The sequence below is a fragment of the Parasteatoda tepidariorum genome, chromosome 5 (assembly GCF_982258835.1).
Source record: "Parasteatoda tepidariorum strain Cologne lab strain chromosome 5, Ptep-v5.0, whole genome shotgun sequence".
In the NCBI taxonomy this organism is placed as follows: Eukaryota; Metazoa; Arthropoda; class Arachnida; order Araneae; family Theridiidae; genus Parasteatoda; species Parasteatoda tepidariorum.
The window spans coordinates 11,336,431-11,360,521 of record NC_141759.1 but is presented as its reverse complement, the minus strand read 5'-3'; the positions used below and the strand labels follow the sequence as shown (position 1 = coordinate 11,360,521).

The 24,091-nt window shown below is 31.0% G+C and overlaps 1 protein-coding gene across 1 annotated transcript in view; it reads left to right on the top strand.

Moving 5' to 3' along the window:
* LOC107447278 (nose resistant to fluoxetine protein 6-like) overlaps positions 1-24,091 on the top strand; it is a 57,045-nt gene that overhangs the window by 14,003 nt on the left and 18,951 nt on the right. Inside the window, exons 3-6 of the mRNA XM_087163408.1 lie at positions 13,381-13,474; positions 18,296-18,396; positions 18,474-18,644; positions 21,921-22,014. Coding sequence (XP_087019534.1) covers positions 13,381-13,474; positions 18,296-18,396; positions 18,474-18,644; positions 21,921-22,014 — 460 coding nt within the window. The remainder of the gene's footprint in view (positions 1-13,380; positions 13,475-18,295; positions 18,397-18,473; positions 18,645-21,920; positions 22,015-24,091) is intronic.

Below are 24,091 nucleotides of genomic sequence, written 5' to 3'. Positions count from 1 at the left end.
TGTTCCTATGTTTTTGCTTTTTCATGTCAATTACCTCTGCCATTTGAAATAAATAAATATTATTAAGGCTGCCTATTTTCTACGCTTTGGTGAAAGATTCAAAAATTCATATTGAAAACTTCTCTGATCAAGTTCTTCATGGCCAATGGCTATTTAAATCTTGAATGCAAGTAATTTTCCTTTCACTCCAATTTGCATTCCAGTTACCAGAAAAGTTAAAACATCAAGATTGATGAGAAAATGGCTGTAATCAACCCAGATATCCCCGACTCTGGAGTATATACCATCACCAGATATCTCTGGATTACAACTAGTTCTTTCTTTCTTTATTTAACAAAAGCTGGGCACCTGGGCTGAAATTATTACAACTAGATCAGAGTTGCCTACTTGCTCCGGACAGCAAATATATATTTTAAAGTGGTGGTTTATCAATTGTGATTCTTGGTTTAATATATTTAATTTAGTAGATTTTTACACACCACTACTTCTAAATAATTTGTAGGCTTATATAATTCACCAATTTATAACGTAAAGCTATACCATTTAAAAAGCAAGTATAAATAGTCAAATATTAGCAAAATTTATTTTGTAGTAATTTACCGTAATTTTAATTATTTAGGCGTGTCCGGAGCAGTTGGCATCCCTGCTAGTTGTTCATCAAGCAGCTATCTACCTAATTACCTCCTACTCCAAAAGTCTCAGAGCCAGATGAAGAAGTCGGATGACGGCTATCGTGCACGTCGCATTACGTCAAGTCAAGTCAGCCCAGATAAAATTTGATGATTATGCTCTTCAGATATGCCAACTTGCTCCGTTTCTAAAAAAAATACTTTATAATATACACTATCTAGTGGTAACGCCATTTGAGCTATTTTTAGTTTAATATTTTTCATTTGAATTAATTTTTCCACCATTACCTATCGCAAAGCAGGGCTAAAGAGAATAGAAGGGCTGGTTCACTCCTTTGAAGTATCTCTCGCCGCGCCGATCCTCCGACGTCACTCTAGTGACGTCACTTTGGCGCAAAGCTCGCACTTTTACTTCAAGAACGGAGCGTTTGGCCTTACTAGCTCTAACTAATATTGGATCATTTCTTTTTGCGAGATATTCTAAGACATTTGTTATTTTCTATAATGACTTTCCTCAGTTTTTGCAGTGAATTTACAAGAATTTAAAACTATTATCGAAATGCCAGTTTGCGCGATTGCAACTTGCAAAAATTCTGATAGAAAAACAAAAAGAAAAAGTGTTCCCTATGCGTGTTCCCTATGTAAAGGACAACTATGTGAAGAATGGATTCCGAAATGACACAGTTAATATAAAACAGCAATACGTTTATTCTGTCGTAAAGAACTTTTATAAAAATTCATTATCAAAATAGAAACCGCCTCGTTACTTCATAAAGAAAGGCAGGTGAAAAGAATTAAAAAATTGATAAAGTCAAAGAAAATTAAAATGTAAATAAAAAGTATAAATAAAATATATAGTATATAGTTGAAATTCTCGTAATTTCATAACATATTTTTTAATGTAGTTATTCTAAATATTTATGATTTTTTTAAAAAATTATATTCTCCTCAATTTAAATATCTATAAATTATATCATCGTAAATTTAAATGTCTATAAACAATTGTAAAATTTCTAATGTCATTATGAACCTAAATTACTATTTTGTTTCAGTAATTAGCGTTTAAGGTCTGTGTTTCCTAATGATTAAGTAAGAGCAAATTGCCCTTAACGACATATTTTAAAATCAGGGATTCTAAATTTAACTTAACTTATAGTTATAAAAGAATATGTAGATTAAAAAAGTGTCGATATATGCCTTCATTTTCTTTAATAGTTAAAGTTAAAACTGAACTTTTTAAAATGATACAAAACAAATGAAATAAAATAAAAATATGACCACCGAAGCCGACGTCTTCAGGGGGTACCGGCCCCGGTAGCCATTAAAAACAAAACCATTTCTATTTGAGGGAGAAGCAAAAGCTTAAAATATCTCCCTCAGTACCCCGATGATTTTGTATAGAGGTCCAGGAAAAACAAGATACATTCAAAAGAATAAACAAATTACGAAAAGAAAATCAATAAAAATCATCAGAAAATTAAAAACTCACAGTCACAGGTCAAGAATCAACTTCAAAAGCGGAGGAAAAGAAAACACTAAAAACTGAAAAACAACGCCCCCTATAATAATGCGCAGTAAAAGTTTAAAAATGATATGAAAAGGCCAGGAGAATGAGATACGTAGATAAATTAATAGAATGCTTAACTGGGGCTGCTCAGTTAAGACTAGAATTTATTATTTATTGATAATGATTATTTATTTATTGATAATGATTATGGACATGTTATTACCGGAAATTTGGAAATTGTGGGTGATCAGGATCTAATTAGCATTTTAAGTAAGGGTTCAAAATTTAGAACCAGAGTTAAGATGAAAAAAGAAGATTTTATTTTATCCATTAAAAAAGATCTAGATTTTTTTATTGCAAAAATTTCCAGAAAATATCATTGGCCTGTTGAAGGTTTTTCTGAGTGGAAAGCTAAAATTATTGAAAGGGTTAGATTTAATTTATTTAATACCAGTTTTAGTTCTTTTCCTAAAGGTACTTTTATTGATTATGATTTATCTAGAAAAATTAAAAATCTTAAGGATAAATTCATTGTTACTGTTGTAGATAAAGCTTCAAATAATTTTTGTATTATGTGTAAATATTTTTTTAAAAAATTTATTATTGGGGAATATAATGCAAATAATACCTATTTAAAGTTAAAAGAAGATAAAAAAGTTATTGAAAAAAGAATTATTGCATTTAGTAAAAAATTAAAATTTAAATTAAATAGGATTACATTTCCATATTTATTTCCAATAGTTAAATTTCATAAAAATCCGATTAAATTTAGGTTTATAGCATGTGGTACTAATAGTTATAATTCTGATATTAGTAAAAGGTTTTTTTGTTTTTTAAAAATTATTTTGCTTAAAATTAAAAAAGAGAAAAATATTATTATTGAAAGAAATGTTGAAGTTTTGGATTTTATTAAAAGTAATGTTATTTCCAGCATTAACACTTTTGATTTTGAAAATTTGTATACCAGCATACCACATGAAAAAATTATTGAGATTTGTGAAGGTATTTATGACAAGTATTTATTTGATGAAAAAATTGATAGGTTTAACTGGTTAGATTTATGCAAGTTTAATCTTTTTGAGAATGTTCTTTTTAATGGTTTAGATTTTTATAAACAAATTATTGGAATTCCACAAGGTAATTCCTTTTCTGGGGCTTTTGCCAACATTTTTTTGCACTTTTTTGAGGCTAAATTTCTTGAACATAAAGTACTTAATGCTTTCCGATACATTGATGATTTGATTTTGTTTAATTGTGACGATTATAATTTTATTTATACAATTTATCCTGGTGATTTGGTCGTGAAAAAAACTAATGAAAATTGCTTTAATATTGAATATTTAGATTTTAAAATTGATATTGTTAACAATTTTATTAAAATTGGTGTGTTTGATAAAAGAAAAGCCTTTAATTTTAATGTTATTTTTTTCTGCAACTTTAAAACTAATTTGTGTAGTAAAATATTCAAAAATCTTGTTTTTTCGCAATTAGTTAGGATCAAGAAAATTTGTAATAATGTTGAAAGTTTTCGAGAAGCTGTGGATAATTTTTTAAATAATTTGAGTAAAAATGATTTTCCTTTTAATTTTTGTAATGTTAATTTTTTAATTAAAAAAATGATTGATGGTTTTTAAGTTTTTATATATTTTTTCTTTTAACAGGGCGCAATTCTAGTCTTAACTGAGCAGCCCCAGTTAAGCATTCTATTAATTTATCTACGTATCTCATTCTCCTGGCCTTTTCATATCATTTTTAAACTTTTACTGCGCATTATTATAGGGGGCGTTGTTTTTCAGTTTTTAGTGTTTTCTTTTCCTCCGCTTTTGAAGTTGATTCTTGACCTGTGACTGTGAGTTTTTAATTTTCTGATGATTTTTATTGATTTTCTTTTCGTAATTTGTTTATTCTTTTGAATGTATCTTGTTTTTCCTGGACCTCTATACAAAACCATCGGGGTACTGAGGGAGATATTTTAAGCTTTTGCTTCTCCCTCAAATAGAAATGGTTTTGTTTTTAATGGCTACCGGGGCCGGTACCCCCTGAAGACGTCGGCTTCGGTGGTCATATTTTTATTTTATTTCATTTGTTTTGTATTGATACTTTTTTCTGAAATTTCTGCTGCTTCTTAGCGCGTTTTTTTCAAAGAAGTTTTTTCCTTTTGATCTTAATTATTTGTGTTTTCTTTCAGTATTGTAATTTTCAAATTTGGTTTATGCTGCATTTGCGCTTTTCTTATTTGAAAAATTATTTTGTTTTTATTTCATGCTTTAGGTGTTTTCTAATTAATTTAAAGCGTCAAAGGGTTTTGTTGGATGTCTAGGTTTTATATGTCTAATTTAGTATTTCCTTTTAGGTTAATTTTAAAATAATGCAAAGTACAATATATAAATATTTTATGGCGCCTGGCTCGTCGCGCGCCCAAACAAGGAGCACTGAAGTTAGTCTTGACTTAGGGATTACTTCGGACAAAAAGTTACTAAGTCAAATATTTTGTTTAAATAAATTTAAAAATATAAAAAAATTTAAAAAGTTTAAGAAATGTTGTAATAAAAAATGTAAAACTTGTCCTTTGGCTGATAGTTCTCAAATTGACAGTCATTCTAATGTTTTTTTTTTTTTGTAAAAGTACTAATATTATTTATTTAATTCAGTGCAATTGTTGTAATTTGTGTTATGTTGGTCAGACAGGTCTTGAATTTCATAAGCGGATTAATTCCCACAGATCAGCTATAAAAAATTTTAATAATAGTAATTGTTCCACGGATTATGAAATTTTACATTTTCAATTTCATGATTTTAATAATGTTACTCTTTTTATTTTGGATTTTATGGAAAATTTAGATAAAAGACTTGATTTAGAAAATATTTACATTGGTAGTCTTAAGACTCTTTTTCCTTATGGATTAAATAGTAAATTGAATGGGGAAGGTACTGTTAATACTGAAGATTTTTGTATTTATAATAAATTAAAAGTTTTTGATTTTCCTGGTGTTTGTGATTCAAAATTTAGAAGTAAAAGGGGAGGTGGAAAAGGTAAAGGTAAATTTATTGAGTTTGATGAGTTTTCGAATTTTTGTAACTTACCTGTTAATTTGAATAATATTTTCACTATTAGGAAATATATTTTTGGTTTTAAAAATAAAATTTTAAAAAATTTCCTTATTAAATTTGGTTCTAAAATTAAATTTGATACTGAACTTGTTAAATTTATAGTTTTGGATTTAATTAAATCAAAAATTGGTGTTAATAAAACTGATTTGCTTTTTAATAATGTTTCTAAAATCGAAGGGGTTTTTTGTACGATTAATTTTCATGATAAGAATTTTGAAAATGCTAAGTTACCACAGATTATTCATGGTCTTTCTGATTTCTTTCCTTTAGAACAAATTAGGGTTACTGCTGCTTTTAAATATTCTTCTACACTTAGGAAAAAGGTGTGTAATTATAATTTTTTAAGTCGAAATCTTAATTGTATTTCTAAATCTGATTGTTATTGTAATGAGGAGGGTTTTTCAAAATTTATTGATAATGATTATGGACATGTTATTACCGGAAATTTGGAAATTGTGGGTGATCAGGATCTAATTAGCATTTTAAGTAAGGGTTCAAAATTTAGAACCAGAGTTAAGATGAAAAAAGAAGATTTTATTTTATCCATTAAAAAAGATCTAGATTTTTTTATTGCAAAAATTTCCAGAAAATATCATTGGCCTGTTGAAGGTTTTTCTGAGTGGAAAGCTAAAATTATTGAAAGGGTTAGATTTAATTTATTTAATACCAGTTTTAGTTCTTTTCCTAAAGGTACTTTTATTGATTATGATTTATCTAGAAAAATTAAAAATCTTAAGGATAAATTCATTGTTACTGCTGTAGATAAAGCTTCAAATAATTTTTGTATTATGTGTAAATATTTTTTTTAAAAAATTGATTATTGGGGAATATAATGCAAATAATACCTATTTAAAGTTAAAAGAAGATAAAAAAGTTATTGAAAAAAGAATTATTGCATTTAGTAAAAAATTAAAATTTAAATTAAATAGGATTACATTTCCATATTTATTTCCAATAGTTAAATTTCATAAAAATCCGATTAAATTTAGGTTTATAGCATGTGGTACTAATAGTTATAATTCTGATATTAGTAAAAGGTTTTTTTGTTTTTTAAAAATTATTTTGCTTAAAATTAAAAAAGAGAAAAATATTATTATTGAAAGAAATGTTGAAGTTTTGGATTTTATTAAAAGTAATGTTATTTCCAGCATTAACACTTTTGATTTTGAAAATTTGTATACCAGCATACCACATGAAAAAATTATTGAGATTTGTGAAGGTATTTATGACAAGTATTTATTTGATGAAAAAATTGATAGGTTTAACTGGTTAGATTTATGCAAGTTTAATCTTTTTGAGAATGTTCTTTTTAATGGTTTAGATTTTTATAAACAAATTATTGGAATTCCACAAGGTAATTCCTTTTCTGGGGCTTTTGCCAACATTTTTTTGCACTTTTTTGAGGCTAAATTTCTTGAACATAAAGTACTTAATGCTTTCCGATACATTGATGATTTGATTTTGTTTAATTGTGACGATTATAATTTTATTTATACAATTTATCCTGGTGATTTGGTCGTGAAAAAAACTAATGAAAATTGCTTTAATATTGAATATTTAGATTTTAAAATTGATATTGTTAACAATTTTATTAAAATTGGTGTGTTTGATAAAAGAAAAGCCTTTAATTTTAATGTTATTTTTTTCTGCAACTTTAAAACTAATTTGTGTAGCAAAATATTCAAAAATTTTGTTTTTTCGCAATTAGTTAGGATCAAGAAAATTTGTAATAATGTTGAAAGTTTTCGAGAAGCTGTGGATAATTTTTTAAATAATTTGAGTAAAAATGATTTTCCTTTTAATTTTTGTAATGTTAATTTTTTAATTAAAAAAATGATTGATGGTTTTTAAGTTTTTATATATTTTTTCTTTTAACAGGGCGCAATTCTAGTCTTAACTGAGCAGCCCCAGTTAAGCATTCTATTAATTTATCTACGTATCTCATTCTCCTGGCCTTTTCATATCATTTTTAAACTTTTACTGCGCATTATTATAGGGGGCGTTGTTTTTCAGTTTTTAGTGTTTTCTTTTCCTCCGCTTTTGAAGTTGATTCTTGACCTGTGACTGTGAGTTTTTAATTTTCTGATGATTTTTATTGATTTTCTTTTCGTAATTTGTTTATTCTTTTGAATGTATCTTGTTTTTCCTGGACCTCTATACAAAACCATCGGGGTACTGAGGGAGATATTTTAAGCTTTTGCTTCTCCCTCAAATAGAAATGGTTTTGTTTTTAATGGCTACCGGGGCCGGTACCCCCTGAAGACGTCGGCTTCGGTGGTCATATTTTTATTTTATTTCATTTGTTTTGTATTGATACTTTTTTCTGAAATTTCTGCTGCTTCTTAGCGCGTTTTTTTCAAAGAAGTTTTTTCCTTTTGATCTTAATTATTTGTGTTTTCTTTCAGTACTTTTTAAAATGAAGTATTTATCGTGTCATTTTCACCAACTAGCAAAACATTTTTATAAGTTTAAAATGGTATTTTTTTTTAATATAATAACCAAGAAAGTTTTTTTTAACTATGTTTATGAACGGAAATAATGTGTTAATTACGTAAAGTTTGAAGGCTAATAACCAGAAAAAGTATAACTTATTTTTACAAAGAGAAAGATGCAAAGTTATCATATCTTTGCTTGCGATCTCCGAGATCTGTGGACACAGTGACGTCATGAGGAGGGAAATCGTAGCTTCAGCTCTAAGAGCGGAGTGAACTAGCCCTTCTATTCTCTTTAGCCCTGATCGCAAAGTATGATGTGAAATGCAACTTCATTGTATTTATCTCGTGGTTAATTTTTAAAAAGTAGACGTAATTATCCTTATTCTACAAGTTTTACTATTTAATTCGCTATCAATTTATTAGAACGTATGCAGAAAGCACAGCAGTTCTTTTGTGTCGAGGTTTTGATAATTGTCGCTAAAATTAGCTGTAGTTCTGAAAGCTTAATTTTTAATTGTAAACCATTCTATGAGATATTTGCGCCGGTGGTGGGGGATATCTTTTCTCAAACGAAGACACAGGCCTTAAAGAGTTGAAAATATAACTTGCTCTAATGCAGTGAGTAATTTAACCGATATATCACTACATTGTCCCTTAGAAGGAGACACTTAGTATCCATTTGAGTAAATTAATTAAAAAAAATCTTATTCTGGAATATATTATTGAATAAAGAAACTAAACTTGTAGCGAGAAACTGATTGTAGTTTTGAGATCACCGATGGGAAATTATCCAAGATCAGTTCAAAAAACTTATACAATATATTAGTAATAAAAGAAATGTTCTCTGTGTAATTGATCTTGTCCAATATAAATCAACAACACATTAATAATCGATTATATTAATATATAATTTTAAATATATTGTATTTAAAATTATTTACTCGTGGTGAATGTTGAAATATGCTCTAATCTAATTTTTAAAATCGGTATAATATATTTTTCATGTGCATTGGTGCTCAAAGCAATTTTAATTAACTTTTATAAAACCAAAAAATAAATATTAACCCTAATTGGCTGGCACTTTACTGCCATTTTTTATTCCTTCTGGTTATGATTGTTCATAGTGGTAGCAATATAAAATTTGGATTTACAAAGCCGAAGAGGCTCACAGGATAGAGCGCTCGTCTCCCAATGGGATAACTTGGGTTCGAATCCCAGCTATGGCTGGTCTATACGAATTCCGCACTAGGCTCATACCAATCACAGAGCTGACGTAAAATATCTTCAGTGGTAGACGGATCATGGGCTAGAGTTCCCTTGCCGTCAGGCTAAACGTGAGAATCTTATGCGGTTTTCCTCTCAATGTAATGCTAATTCGGGTTACAATGAAAGCAAATTTCTCCAAATACTTAATTTAGAAGTTTCATGATTTTCTGGATTGGGTTCAAAATTACAAGACTACGGTGTTGAACATTGATAGGATCGGCTGTTCAACGTTGATTATAAAATGCAAAACAGAAGAACGGGTCTATAAGGCAGTGGATTGGAAAAATGACAGTCATAAAATATTATAAAGTAATAAGCAATGATATCAACTATGCAAATGCTTGTTAGCTATTTTTAAAAAAAAAAAATTAGGACCCTATGATTGTTTAAATTACTTATCTGTAATGAATGCCCAAATCATTATTAATCAACTTTGGTAAATTTTAAAAAAAAGGAAAAGAATGTTAATTGATATATCTTGTTTCAACTTTAGGAATAAGGACAGAGAGAGAGGGAGGGAGAGATAAAGGAAAATCATGCATGTATGCAGGATATAGAAATGCGTAGCTGCCAGCTTGTACAGCCGCTAAGAAATATTTTTTAGTGGTTGTAACATAAGCGTCAATTTATTTTAAAACTACTAATATGACAAATTTATAATTTTTAAAAAACGTGTAGATAAGATCGATTTATTGGCTAATTATGTTTACAGTTGTCATAATACTTTTGTTTTGAGAAATTTCTTCCAAACTTAATTGTTGTTTTTCTACCAATTTGAAAATCTTTGTCAACGACAGTACAAGTTATCAGGTATGGAAATGTGCTCCAGGCAGCGGATAAACATTTTCGTGTAGTAGTCTTTTAATGCATGATTCTTGGTTTAGTAAATTTGATTTATAAGGCTTTTACTCAGCATTGCTTCTAAATATTTCAAAGGGGCTTACGTGATACGCCACTTTATTACAGTTTGGTTGTGTTGATCCAGAGATTAATAATATAAGTAGACTGCTCTCGAGATGGTAAAATTACACTCACTTTGAAACCCACATCTGTCTTACTTAGCCACTCAGCACGTGAGGAAAAAGATGAATGGTATGCAATGTTGGCTACTTATTCCTATATTTGGCAATAATAGTAGGTAGAAAAACATATTTTCTAGATAATGCTTTTTGGGAAGACATTTAAAATTTCGTCTTTTCCTTATAGCGGCGAAGCTTAAGACCAACGTTGACTACCGTTAAGAACGATATTTCTTTTTAAAAAAATTAAAAGTAGAATAAATATTTACAACATCGATTATTAAGTTTCATTTGTATATTTTATAACTAGCATTTAATAAGTTGGGCAAAAGTCTGAGATTTTTTTAAGCAAAGTTTAATAAATTCTAATAAACATTTCAGAACTTAATATACATAACTCAATAGACAATTTATAACTTAAACTTTAGAGTACATGTTATTACGTAAATAAACATATTTATATTTTAATTGGCACCTTTTAATGCTGCCGCAATTTTCTCATTGAAAAATTTTTTTGCATATCATAGTTCAAGTTCAAATTCATCATAGTTCAAGTTCATCGTAGTTCAAAACGTACATCTCTTATTGTTATTACAAGGGCCTACTCCACCACCAGTACCGAGGCCCTCCAGATACTGGCGGGAGTTAAACCCATTCATCTGAAAATTATTGACGACACCTGGTTTAAGAGGCTACAGTGGGAGTACAGAATGGAAGACAACGATATTGAAATAAGTGAACTTCTACGAAATACTAAAATCGAGGAAAACCCTGATAGAGTTCATCCTTATTTATATGTTTCCGTTCCCTTTGGTAGATCAACTCCAAATAATCAGGGTGTTGGAATTTTCACTGATGGCTCACGGATGGAGGTTGCCGAGGATACTAATAACATATCTGAACAAAGGACAGGACTAGGTGTTGTTGTTAGGAATAACGGTAAAACATTTGATGCGACCTCCATCAGAATGAGCAATAACAGCCGTGTGTATAAAGCCGAGCTGATGGCGATTAAAACTGCCCTAAATTGGCTTGCAATAAATTATTATCCCGATGTGACAATATACTCCGATTCGCTCTCCTCGTTGCAAGCTTTAAATAATACGAAACTTATGTCCCTTTTGGTTGAAAAGGGTTGGCAAAACAATATCAAACTCAATTGGGTAAAGGCCAACATAGGAATAGATGGCAACGAGGAGGCGGATAGAGTTGCAAAGGATGCCATCAGTCTCGGTAGTATTACTATTGAGTCCCCGAGCACCATCGCCCAAGTTAAAACAATGGTCAAAGATTACACAAATAAGAGATGGAAACAAGACTGGCGGGATTCTGAAAAAGTTAGACAGGTTTATAAATTCATAAAAGACCCAAAACATAATAGACTGCAGGTAAACTTCTATTTTAACCAATTTTTAACGGGCCATGGAGTGTTCGGGGACCATCAAAGTAGACTCTTTAACAAATCCCCGGCATGCAATTATTGTGGTGAATTTCCAAAATGTTGACCACTTGATTTTGCATTGCCCAAGATTCCGAACACTCCGTGGAAATCATTTTCAAAATTTAGATCAAGTCCAATGCTTTTCAAGCTCGACCTGCAGGAGTATAATTAAATCCATCATTAAACAAACATTGGACGATATTCTAGAGGAAGTCTAATAATAATTCAGAATCCACGACCTCTAATTTGGGTGTCTCAACCGTATCATGTTTTACTATTTTATTATTTATTTTTATAACTTTACTGAATTTAGACTTTGAGATTAACTACTGGATGGTTGTTCCTGGGCTTTCAACCTTTTTCTGTTTTTAAATTTTTAAATATCGGTTTTTTTTTAATTTGTCTTGGCCCGGTTATAGGTCATGATTTTAACTACTTATTCCTTTGTTTTAGTGTGTGATGTTATTATGTTTCTTTTTAACTTTGGGACCATTTTCATCGTTCCTTCTTGAGATTTTAAATTTTTTGTATTGTATTCTTTTGGTTTTTTTTAATTGTGTGAGGGCCCGTATTGGGTTTGTATTTATTTATTTATTTATTTTTTATAATGGCTCAGTTTGGGCAGATGTCATTGATGTTATACCTTTTTTTAATGTTGTTACTTGTAATGTTGTATTTTTTCTGTCGGGCAGTTGCCACTGACATCTGTGATTTTAAATTTCTGTGATTTTATATAATTTCTGATGTTTTATGTATGTTTAATATATGTTTTATGAATCTACACTCGTATGCCCTTAAATAGGGCAGGTCGAGTTACAAATAAACAGTATCATAGTTCAAGAAAGGTTTTGTTTACAAATATGCTCACACGAAATATGTTTAATTATTTAATAATATAAATTCAAAAAATGATTTTTCTAAACAGTTCATAAATTACAACTCTAATTAATTTAAAACCATAAAGGATTTTTTAACACGTTTAAGAACATTTTAATTTTCAAAATTTAATTCGTGAATCAGTTATGTCATATATATATTTCAAATCCCTGAATAAACTTTATTGTTGTAGACCAAAAAATACGAGGTTTTATATAGTTATTTAAAAGCCTTGATATATTGTTATTGTACCATCGTGAAAAAATAAAGACTTACAACATAACTTACGACTGAAGAAATAAATCAAAAATAGAATTCTTTTTTTTTCTCAAAAAAAAAAAAAAAAAAAGGCTAAGCAAAATGTGTGTTTTGCATCGAAAAAGAAAGAACTTCTCTCCTCTTCTCTTTCACGCTGCGACGAAACCAAGAAGAAAAAAAATTGCTAAACAGAAGAGTTCGTCTTAAACGCTTTGATTGGTTAATCGTGATCCGGAAACAAGTTAAATGATGAGTTTGCTGGTTTCCGAATGTAATGTATCGTATCTATATTATAAGTCCATGGGTTGATCTTTTGAAAAAGTTGGCAGAATTAACAGAAAGTCTGCACATTTTAGTTTGTAGTTTTCCACTGTTTTTTAATATATTTTGTCAAATCTGGATCTCTGAGTATGCCTCATTATTGGTGACAGGGAGATATCTATCGAAAGCAAAAGGTTAATATACCGTTTGTTCATCTGTGCAAGTTAATAGCTTATTTGAGTCCAGCCACTAAGGTTCCGTGCAAAATGGATATAAATACGACTATTAAACCCAAAGTTATAAAGTCTTTTTTTAAACGCATTAAAAATTAGTCAAGGTTTGAGAAATATATGGCCAACTAAGCTTTTTTCAAAAGGTGACATTTTTACATCAAATTTACCATTAGTGAAATTGTGTTTTTTTTTCTCCAAGAATACTCAACCCATAATTTTTGAAAAGTAACTTGTGTTATATATTATACTTTTATATAATAGATTTATGGATAAATAAAATATTTTTTTTTCCTTTTATCTCTATAACCATTTATAATTTAAGATTTTAAATTATTTCATTTAAGTTGTGACGCATACGAAGAGTGAAAATAAAGTAATTGTATCGCATTGTGACATTAAAGAAGAGCTGGAACTTACAGCCATGGAGATGTTTATTTAGTAAGTATAACTTTTCTTTTTATTCTTTTCATGCGTCCGTTCTGCTGACAAAGACATACAAGGGAACTCGCAAAAGTAAATTTTCCTACTTTTTTGAAATTCAAAATTATTTCATTTAATTATTTATTTACACTAGGTTAAATTACATCAGCCTAGAGGTTTAACTTTTTTTTTCGATATAATTATCATTTAGGTCGATGCCTTCGTGTAGATGCTGTATTAGCTTTTGAATACTCATCCCGTACCAGCTCTTTGCTATGTTTACGAGATTGCACTGAACCTAATTTTCACTTTGTAGTCCGTCAGAACACAACCATGGCATTTTTGCATTAGTTACGATAGATGATTATCCTCTTCCAGCTTATTGTGCGGATTCGGCACCAAGTGACAACTGTTTCTTAAGTTAGAATAATATTTGGCCACAAGACGATTAACAAAAGAAAATGAGGCGAATGATTTAACGCAATACAAAGACATATCTCTGGAAAATAGTATGACCTGAGGCAAACAAATAAAGTCACAGCGTATATAAAAACAAACAATACATATTTGATAACATAAAATCGTAAAAAACAATGTAATTACAAACATATAATTGATTAATGACTGGCTTAAATGACAATTGACTAATTCATTGGAAAAGCAGATACATAGTAAAAAACATATAAAGGTAGGAACTTTTTTTAAATAAAAAATTGAACAAAATAAGTAGCGCCCTTACACAAATTAGATATCGGATGACAGTTGAGCGTTTCGTAAACAACTTTACCACGTAGTGGCCGATAAGTCGTAAGGCAGTGGCACTGTGATCGTATTTGTGTAGAGCATAGATTCTAAACCTTTTTTACCTTGCCGCCCCCCTAAAGATCAGAAAAAATCTCAACGCCCCCTTTGCGAAAATCCAGTTATTTAGATCATGGGGAGGGAGAGATGTGTGCTGAATTAAAAGAGGCAACATTTTTAAGGCAAGTAATTGCAATCTATTTGTTATAATCAAAATAATTACGGTAGGGAAAAAAAATACACCTGAGAAACCTATGCTTAATAATAGTCATTTATTCTTAATGATATAGTTAAAAAACTTATTCTAAAAAGTAGTATCAACGAAACAATCAAGTAACTATGTCAGTGGGATGATTGTGTTTGGTTTAGGGCCAGTTACTTAATGTTCGGTTCAATATTTTCAATGAGGTGAAGACGCACAATTTTGACTCAGTTGTTTGTGACTTGATACGTCACATCTCTGAATCTTCGTTCCACATGGTAGAAGGAAGGCTATTAAATGCTACCTGAAGTCAAAATTCTGTAAGACGATTACTATTTCAAAGCTTCATTAGTTGAAAGTTCTACCAATTCCTTCTGAATCTGAACCTCTGCAGTTCTTGTGTATCATCAGAGAGAATTTCACCATTCTTTATTCCGATAAGATTGGAAATTGGCTTAGCTTGTTCCTACCAAAATTCTGCTTCCACAAAATGAGTTTTTTTAGAAAGGCAGAAATAGCTGATTTTGCAGTGATCAAATTGAACTCGTCGCCTTGAAATTGTAAATTAACAGCATTAAATTTTACAAATAAATCCGTCATGTATTCAAGGAACTCAAGCACAGAGTCGAAAATATTCCAACACCTATTGAGACAGGCGGCTTTGGAAAGCTTGTGAGTGAGTCTCAGTGTGTAGTACATGGGTGAAAGCCCTTATATAGCAAGACGGAAAAGAGAAAAACCTGGTACGTAAAACATTTCATTCCAGAATTTTTTTCGAATAAAATGAAATATCTGTAACTATCAAGATTTCTTTTATAATTCTGGCATATATATAAAACTGCTTCTTTTCCAAGATAAAGTAGATATTGTTGAAAAATTTGAAAAAAGAATAAGTAAACTCCTCCCCAAAACTAGCTATAACTGAAATGGTTTTACTACCAGCCTTTCCTCTTTTCCGTCTCGCTTTCACCCCTGGTGTAGTAGCAAGCGATCGAATTTTTCATCGTTTTTCTTGCACAGCTCTCTGAATAATCAATCATTGCGGATCAATTACTGCGAATTTTCATCACAGCAGAGATCGACATATTGCAATGACCGATGCAAATGGTTTCTGAGATTTTTTTCCAACTAAATGCTGTCTGTGAATCACGTTGTGGACAGTTAAAATATCTGGTACTTGGCCATCAATTATGGGAGGAGTTTTCTAGGTGTCTTTGTCTTGGGAGGGGTACCTCCCTCTTCAAAATAGGGTTAAACGTACTATGTCAACCAACCATTGCAGTAGCTCCATCAGTGGCAACAGACGCAATATTCGAAAGAGGAATGTTTTTCTCTTTAAAATAATGTTTAACAGTATTAAAAATAGATTTACCTTCGGTATCTTCAATCAGGTTTTTTGCAAAAAGCATCTCTTGAATAATTTTTTATTCCTTCATAAAGCGGAAGTACGCCAACAGTAAATCCTCATTACTTCGCAAGATTGACTCATTAACTTGAAGGGAAATACGTTGGACATCAAAAGTTTGTATAAGGAAACTCCAATGTCTTCAGCCATCTCATCAATCCGTTGCAACACTGTATCGTTCCGAACCCGAACTTCAAGTACGTGGCACTGTATTGACGACACTTTTTTTTATTAACCGACATTGTAGGCAGTTGCAAAATACAAACGAGGAGAGAAAATAAACTATATCTTAAAATTAATAGATAATTTACGCTGAAGAACAAATTCACGCAAGTACCTGTTCAAATAATCAGTGAAATTGAATCAAAACTGGGGAAAAAACTGAAAGGGAGCGAACGAAAACCATCAAAAGAAACACGGGTCAAATCAAACATTCATGCTGAAAGTGCATGCACTTCAATTTTCGCCAAATTGCTTGAATAAGTCAGAAGCAAAAACAACTCACTTATGCCCTGCGATAGTTCGGATTGGAGAATAGTTGTCACATAAGTTCGTTTTACTGCTGGTATAAATGGTGTATCGGATAATTTTAATTTATTATATTGATTGAATTATTTTTCATTAATATTCATTTTTGATTTACTTTATTTATTAAATTAATTTTAATTTAATAATTTTATTTAGAAGTTTTAAAAATGAATTTGAATGCTCATCGCCCCCCTACCGCCCAACACATACCTACCTCCCCCCTACTGCCCAAAACAAGTTCATCGCCCCTCAACATATGTTCACCGCCCCCCAGACAATAAGTAGGTAAGCCCTTACACAAATAAGGTATCAGTTGATAGCTGAGCTGAGCTCTTCGTAGACAACTTTGCCACGTGGTGGCCGATGATGTCGTGATCGCATTTGTGTAGAGGTACCTACTTTGCTCCTCGAAGCTTGTAAAGAACGTTTTGACACATCGTAGCTTAGCCCAATTTTCGTTTTTTTAGTTTCTTTGTTTACCCATCATAAGTATGGCCAGTCGTCATAGTCTAGCTAGACGATGCCGCGAATTGGAGGGTAGTTGGATAACTGGGGCTGACCAATCACAGACTACCTATTGTAGGGACGCTCAGGATTTTAAAAAAGGTGTTGTCCTCTCTGTGGAAACAGTTCTCAGAGATAAGAACAGGGGTTCGCAGGCCTGGTTAAGGCCCCAAACGTTTCACAACCCCGGCTCGAAATTGATTGTATGCTACGAAATTTTCCTTTTTTTACTGCTATTTTTTGCACGTTCGTCAAGGTTTTTTTTTTATTTAAGACTAATCCGTATACAATAAATCGCCATATTCACTTTTATACGGAAATTTTCGTTTTTCAATGTATCAAACTTTCCAATACCCATATCTAGTTATATAAAGCCGGTTGAGATAGATTATTCTTTATCCTGAGCAATTTCTTTCTAGATAACAAATATCAAGATCCCATTTCTCCAAGAACCTCCTATTTTTCTTTCTTAATCATTGCAATTCTCTTTTTAATTCGATTCATCGATTAATTTTCTGGCAAATTTTACCGATTTTAAAGTAAGCTGTAGATATCTCTTTCTTGCGTCGATGAATGAACATTTCTTCTTATCTTACTTTATTAGCTCCATAATTTTCCAATATGGTAGATATCTTTTACTCTTGTATTATTCCGGTTGAGGTCCTTTATTTTTTGCTCTAATCTTCTTTCTGGACTTCCTATACCAAGATCCCATTTCTCAAATTACCGCAATTTTTTTTTCTTAACCATCGGAATTCTCTTAAACTTCCAGTTCCATCGATTGCAAGTTTTACCGATTCTGCATTTCTTACAATCTTACTTTATTAGCATTGTAATCTTTCTAATACGGTAGATGTCTTTTACCCTTATACTTTTTCCCTTTGATTCAATTATCAAAATTACATTCAATGTATTTTTACCTTTATCCGCAAAAAATTCGAAATCGTTTCTGATTTTCTTTCGGTTGTGTATAAATATAATTGCTGTCAAGAGTATTTGGCGACAATTTTTATTTTACTCATTGGTATTGATTTATCGCCATCTGGACACTTACCAAAGTTCTTATGAAAGGGTTCTGCTTTACGCTTGCATTGACTGCCGTTTTCATTCTTGATCTTAACTGCTCTTTCCTGCACAATATGTTAACCACTTTGGTTTCGATTTTATCTTTAATATTAATTATATTTCAATTCGCCTCTAATCAGCAATCTTCGCGTTTGACACTTACACATGACTTATGAATGCATCTTTATTTAATTTGATCCTTTGCACACAATATCTTGAAATGCGTGTTACAAATATTGCGGAAATCGGTTTAAAACAGCAAGTTTTCAGTAAGATCATGTAAACAAACAAAAAACAAAAATACTCATTAAACTTTCTATTTTATTTATTTCAGCACATTATTCATCGTTTTAATCTGCCTGCTGGTACTAGGAACCTCATTGGATATTCTTTTCAGAAATAAACCAAAACGTGATTTTCATACAAATAACAAGAGTAAGTTTTTTTTTAAATATATTGTTCATATATCATCAGCACATTAAGCAACACGTTAATATTAGTTTTAATTCCAGGCGCAGCAATAAAGGCATTATTATGCTTTTCTGCATACACAAACACCATCAGACTTTTAAAGGTCGACGAAAATCCAGATACTCTACACATATTCCATGGTCTTCGAGTTTTATCAATCACGTGGATAATATGGAGTCATTCATATCTTGTTGGCAGTCACCGAGCATTTGGTAAAAATTCCAACCTTATTCATCCTTTTCAATGCTTATAATTTTTTTGATGGAAATCTTAAGTACATTTACAAAATAAATAAATAAATAAAATGAAATAACGTAATAAGAGTAAGAAAATGTAAAGCGGAAAGAAAAAAGGAAAATGACGTGACACAAAAATCTGCAGATGTTTGAAAAATAATATGAATCAGAATATATCCTAGTCCACGGGCGACTAAAAATGCAAAAATGTGGTGAATAATAAAATTAAACATTTTATTTTAAGAGACAAAAATAAACAACCTTTTATAACATTTTTTTTTCAATTTTTTTAATGTAAATATTTAAACTTAAACTGTATAAAATATCTGGGCACCTGAGGCCGTTTACGGCCCTTGTCCCATTCATCTTGAGCTTGATCTGTGTGGTGCTTCGATAAGGTTGACTATAAATGATTTAAAGAAGTATTCATGTGAATCATTGAGGTTCTGACTGTGTAATTATATGCAGTAGGGTGATAAGAGTATATTGTAAAAGTATGAACTTTATTCAAGCAGATATGATAAAAACGAGGTTATGTAAATCCGCACGTGCATGTATTCCGCACGAGCGCAGTATAAAGCAACTACTTCAATTACTCTTATCTGGAGGAGTTTTTATAATTATTTTTTTAATTTTAAAGCAATAATTTCGTTATCAGTTTAAAATTGATTCAAACGCTCTGTTTATTTATTTTTTTTTAATATTTAAGCAATAGCAAAAGTGGCACTAGACCTAGTATATATTTTGGACATTTACCAAAGGTCTAGTCATACTAGGTCTGGTTAAGAGCCATTGCCCGGAATACATTTGCCCGGTATACCCTACATCAGTGTTTCCCAAACTTATGACTTTTGGGTACCCTTACTAAATTTTTCTCAACGCTGCGTACCACTAATAAAAAATGAATGCATTTTTTACTATAAAAAAATTGCACAAAAGTTAAAAATCAGAACCGGCTGTTGACAGCACTAATTATTAAATGTTTACTCTGCAAAAATAGCCAATAGAAAAATAATTAATCGTAAGTTTTCTTGGCTAGCTTTGTTTTTAAGAAAAATTTTTTGAAATTTTCGTTTGTAGCAAATATTTTGCATAAGAACGCGTACCCCCGCTAAACTGTTCCCGTACCCCTGGGGGTACGCGTTCCACACTTTGGGAAACACTGCCCTACATTGATGTTTTTTTAAAGTCAAGTGCAACTGCCCGGTTTACATTTGCCCGGTATACCCTACACTGATGTTTTTTTAAGTCAAGTGCCATTGCCCGCTATATATTTGCCCGATACTCCAAACACTGATGTTTGTTCTAATCTATCGTCAGTAAGTATTAAAATATGGAATAAATGTAATTATATTCACGAATAAATTAATATCAAACGGAATGTAATAAATATTTCGGACATTCATCAAAGCGACTAATTTGATTGTCAACATTCACCGGTGAAAGTCAACAACCACCGATATCGGTCATTCACAGTAACATGCACATCACTTACATAATAACCTCATCAGGACGATTATTTTATACTTTGCCTAAATAGCATCCAGAATTTCAAAAAATAAAATTAATTGGTTTTGTTGGCGATGATCTCGTAAGGCGATAAAAAATCATGCATAGTACAGGTAAGGAAGATATTAACCTCGAAGGAAAAGTGAATGAATACCCCAAGCAACCCTCTGGCAACCCTCAAGCAGCACTCAAGACTTCAAATATGTGTAATTCAAATAAACCAATTCAATAAACTCTTTCGTGTTGAGGTATTTAGGTAATGTTGGTAAATTCACCAAAAATTCTGAAAGCTCTGTTTTTTAAATGTTTAATACTCTAGAAAATATTTCGCAAAATGCGCAGTTAACGAAAGTGTTAGTTAACAAAACCAATAAAATTTCTTTTTCGCGTCAAAGAAATGAAAGATTATCAAACGAGTGAGCAAACTGTTAAGCATAAACAATTAAACGTCTTAGATGCGCTTTATAAACGAAGATGGACTATATATGTTTTTCTTTTTCTAAACTTATTATTTTATTCTTATGAATTTATTTTACGAGCTTACATAGTAAATTCTCTACCTAGGGTTAATGGTTAATATGATTAAAATACAGAGATGCCAACTGCTCCGGATTCGACGAAATATCTTATAACACGGCAGTGAACCACAAACTTAAATACGCAGATTTTCGGTTAAATTTGCTAACTGTTTACAAGGCTCAACACAGCTTAACCGTAACAGAGTGGCGTCTCACATATGTCTTTGAAATATTTAGAAGTAGTGATGAGTTAAAAACTCTATAAATCGAATTTACTAAACAGAGAATCATACATTAAAAGACTAAACTAAACTCAGTGGCGTGACAGCCTACTGTGCCCATTTTGTCTGGGATGCAGGAGCAGATGTTCCGGTTAGATGGTCAGCCGAACGCGAAAATCCTCAGTGTTTAGTTCCCAAGCACGCTTGGTACTCATTTATCGACCCACTGAAGGGATGAAAGGCTGAGTCAACCTTGCCCGGCCCGAACCCAGGACCAGTGGCAGGGGAGGTCGAAGCGCTACCACTCAGTCACCGGGCGTCACATTAAAAAGAATTCCACTGAGAAATATTGATCTGTCCGGAGCAAGTTGGCATCTCTGGTAATACAGATGGCAGAGCTGACTTCACTTACCTATTCGCTGTCGCGCCACTGAGTTTAATCATCACACGATGATCAATCAGTTACATATAGCAAACAATAGGAATACGTTTTTAAGAATAGGAAAGCAAATCCTACAATTGCAATAAATCATTACAGTTGATTTCTTTCTTTTAAGTGATATAGTTCAGACTCAGGCTTGGACATCTCCTTTGCAGACTGGAATTAAAAAAATTAAAAGAAGCTTTTAACTTTAACCGCTGAATTTGATTGGTGCAAATTTTGCAATGTTGCAACAATTGTACCTTTTCTAAAAGAAAACAAAAAAAAAGTTGAAAAAAATATTAAAAATGTGAAAAAATCATCATTTTTCGTTTTCAAAATTATTTTAGCTAAAATATATGTATACGTATAATGAGGAAAGTTTATTCAAATAAATTACGTTTTAATGTTTGATATCGTGATTTCACAACTTAATTAGCATATTTGAGATCAAACACTTGTGTCATTTAGTATGTTAAAATCTACGTATTAGGTGAAAAGCTATTGAGGCGTCATCTTTCTTTTATTTTATTTGACTTACTGTACTGTTTGATGCTTTACACTTTGTTTCGTTCTATTTTAGATGGAGCCTTTCGTAGCATTAGCTTAGGAAAAGAGTTTATCTTCCAAACTGTACCGTGTGGATTTTTGGCGGTTGAAAACTTTTTCTTTATGAGGTAAACTTCTTTTTATCTTCATCATTAAAATTTATAGGATGGCCTAAACTCATTTAGTTCCTTTTTCTATTTATCTCGTAAATTTTAACACTCTGGTTTTGGAGTAAAAAAATTAACAGGAAAAATTAAATATTTTGTGTTATAGAAAAAGAAGCATCTCTACAAATACAAGCGGCAATTGGACTGAGCTTTATGTTTTTTTTTTCTTTCAAATTTCAGAATGTAAAAGTTTCATTAGAATTCTTAATCTTAAGATATAAAAAAATTAGAGTTATGGCTGTTGATGGTACTTCAAAAGTAACATCGGAGTGCAAAGGGTTATGAACATTCGCATTTCCGTTCTCTAAGGTGTTATGGCAATAGGAAGATTTCGCACTTTTACGTTAGCTTCCGCATGCTCCCATGTGTAAGATTTGAAGCTATTGCGCATGCTCGCTTTTATTTTAGATGCTACGTATCTTTACGTTATGTTAGTGTATTGAACGCTTCAAAGGCAATACTACAAGCACACTGTTTATAGCTGTTAAATGTTAGCAAAATACAAATCGGTAGCATAGTTTCTGAGAAATTGAATAGTTTTAAAAACATTATTTTTTAAAATTGGATTTTACGGGAACTATTCGGCCGATTTTGTTTAGAGTTTGCATTTTTTTCCCATGTAAAATTACATTTTCTAAAATGATTTAAAAAATTGTTTACCTTCCAGCTCAAAATTTTTCGGACTATCATTTAATTAAAGAATAAAATATAAAACGAACTTTAGTAACTTTACTGTTATAAATTTTTTTAATGCATGCACAAAGTGTGTGTACATTGTAAATACATATATGTAAATGTACGCATGTATTTATACATTAAATGAAATTACGTTTATGTATACATTGTATGTATATATATAAATATATGTGTGTGTGCGTGTGCGTGCATGCGTATGTGTGTGTGTGCGTGTGCGTGCATGCGTATGTGTGTGTGTGCGTGCGCGCTCATACGTATGGAAATTTTTTCCATGTACGTTCCTGCAAATGTTGTCTATGTATATAAACATAGAAAACATAGCATTCGCATACAAACTAACATACATACGTACATGTATTATAAATGCATAATTATGTGTACTAAGCGTATACGTATTGTATTATGTATATTTCAATATAATTATGTATATTTGACTTACAAACCACGTGCATTCAATATATATGTATATATACGAATCACAAATTGTACGTACATGCGTGCATACATTCTTAGACATAAAAAATACATAATGTATTTGCATATAGTAGGCAATTGTAATTACTTGTAATCGTGTAATATGATTACAAGTAATCACAATTACATGTAATCATGATTACATGTAATCATATATTTTGATTACTTGTAATAATAATTAAACGCAATCGTTTTTGTTGTGATTACATGTAATCGCAATTTCTTGGAACATTAAAATGGCAATTTAATACAATTGGGTATAATATAGCCTACGTCACAGGTTGTGTTGTTCCTACTAAATTTAACCCATGAACGGCATTTTCTGCGAGCCTAACTTCAAGCCACAAATATACAAACGAAGTGTTCGATCGTTTAAATAGCTGCTCGCCAGATTTTATTCCATTATAAAGAAAAGTAATAGAAACTAAATACAACTAAATAAACAACAACAACTAAAACAAAAAACAACAACTACTAATAACAATAACTAAATAAACAACAACTAAATTCCATTCGTTTAGCATTGCGTCATATGTTGTTCCTACTAAATCGAAGTAGTTGTGCTTTTTTCATATTATACCCAATTAGACGTTTAAAATCCAAAGCTTTCAGAATTTTCGACAATTCCTACAACATTTTAGAAGCCTGACCACGAAAAAACTGGAACAAAGTGGCGCAGCATATGAACTTTTAATCATTTGCATGTAGTGTTGTCGAAAATAAGTTTAAAAGAATAAAAAATAGTATATTAAGACATTAACTTAACTACCACTGGAATAACTTTCCACAAAGGGAGTAGAAAGTTGGCAGCCCTGAGCAAAGGGAGCATGAACTAACAATAACATTGCTTTAACCTTTTTTTTTTTTT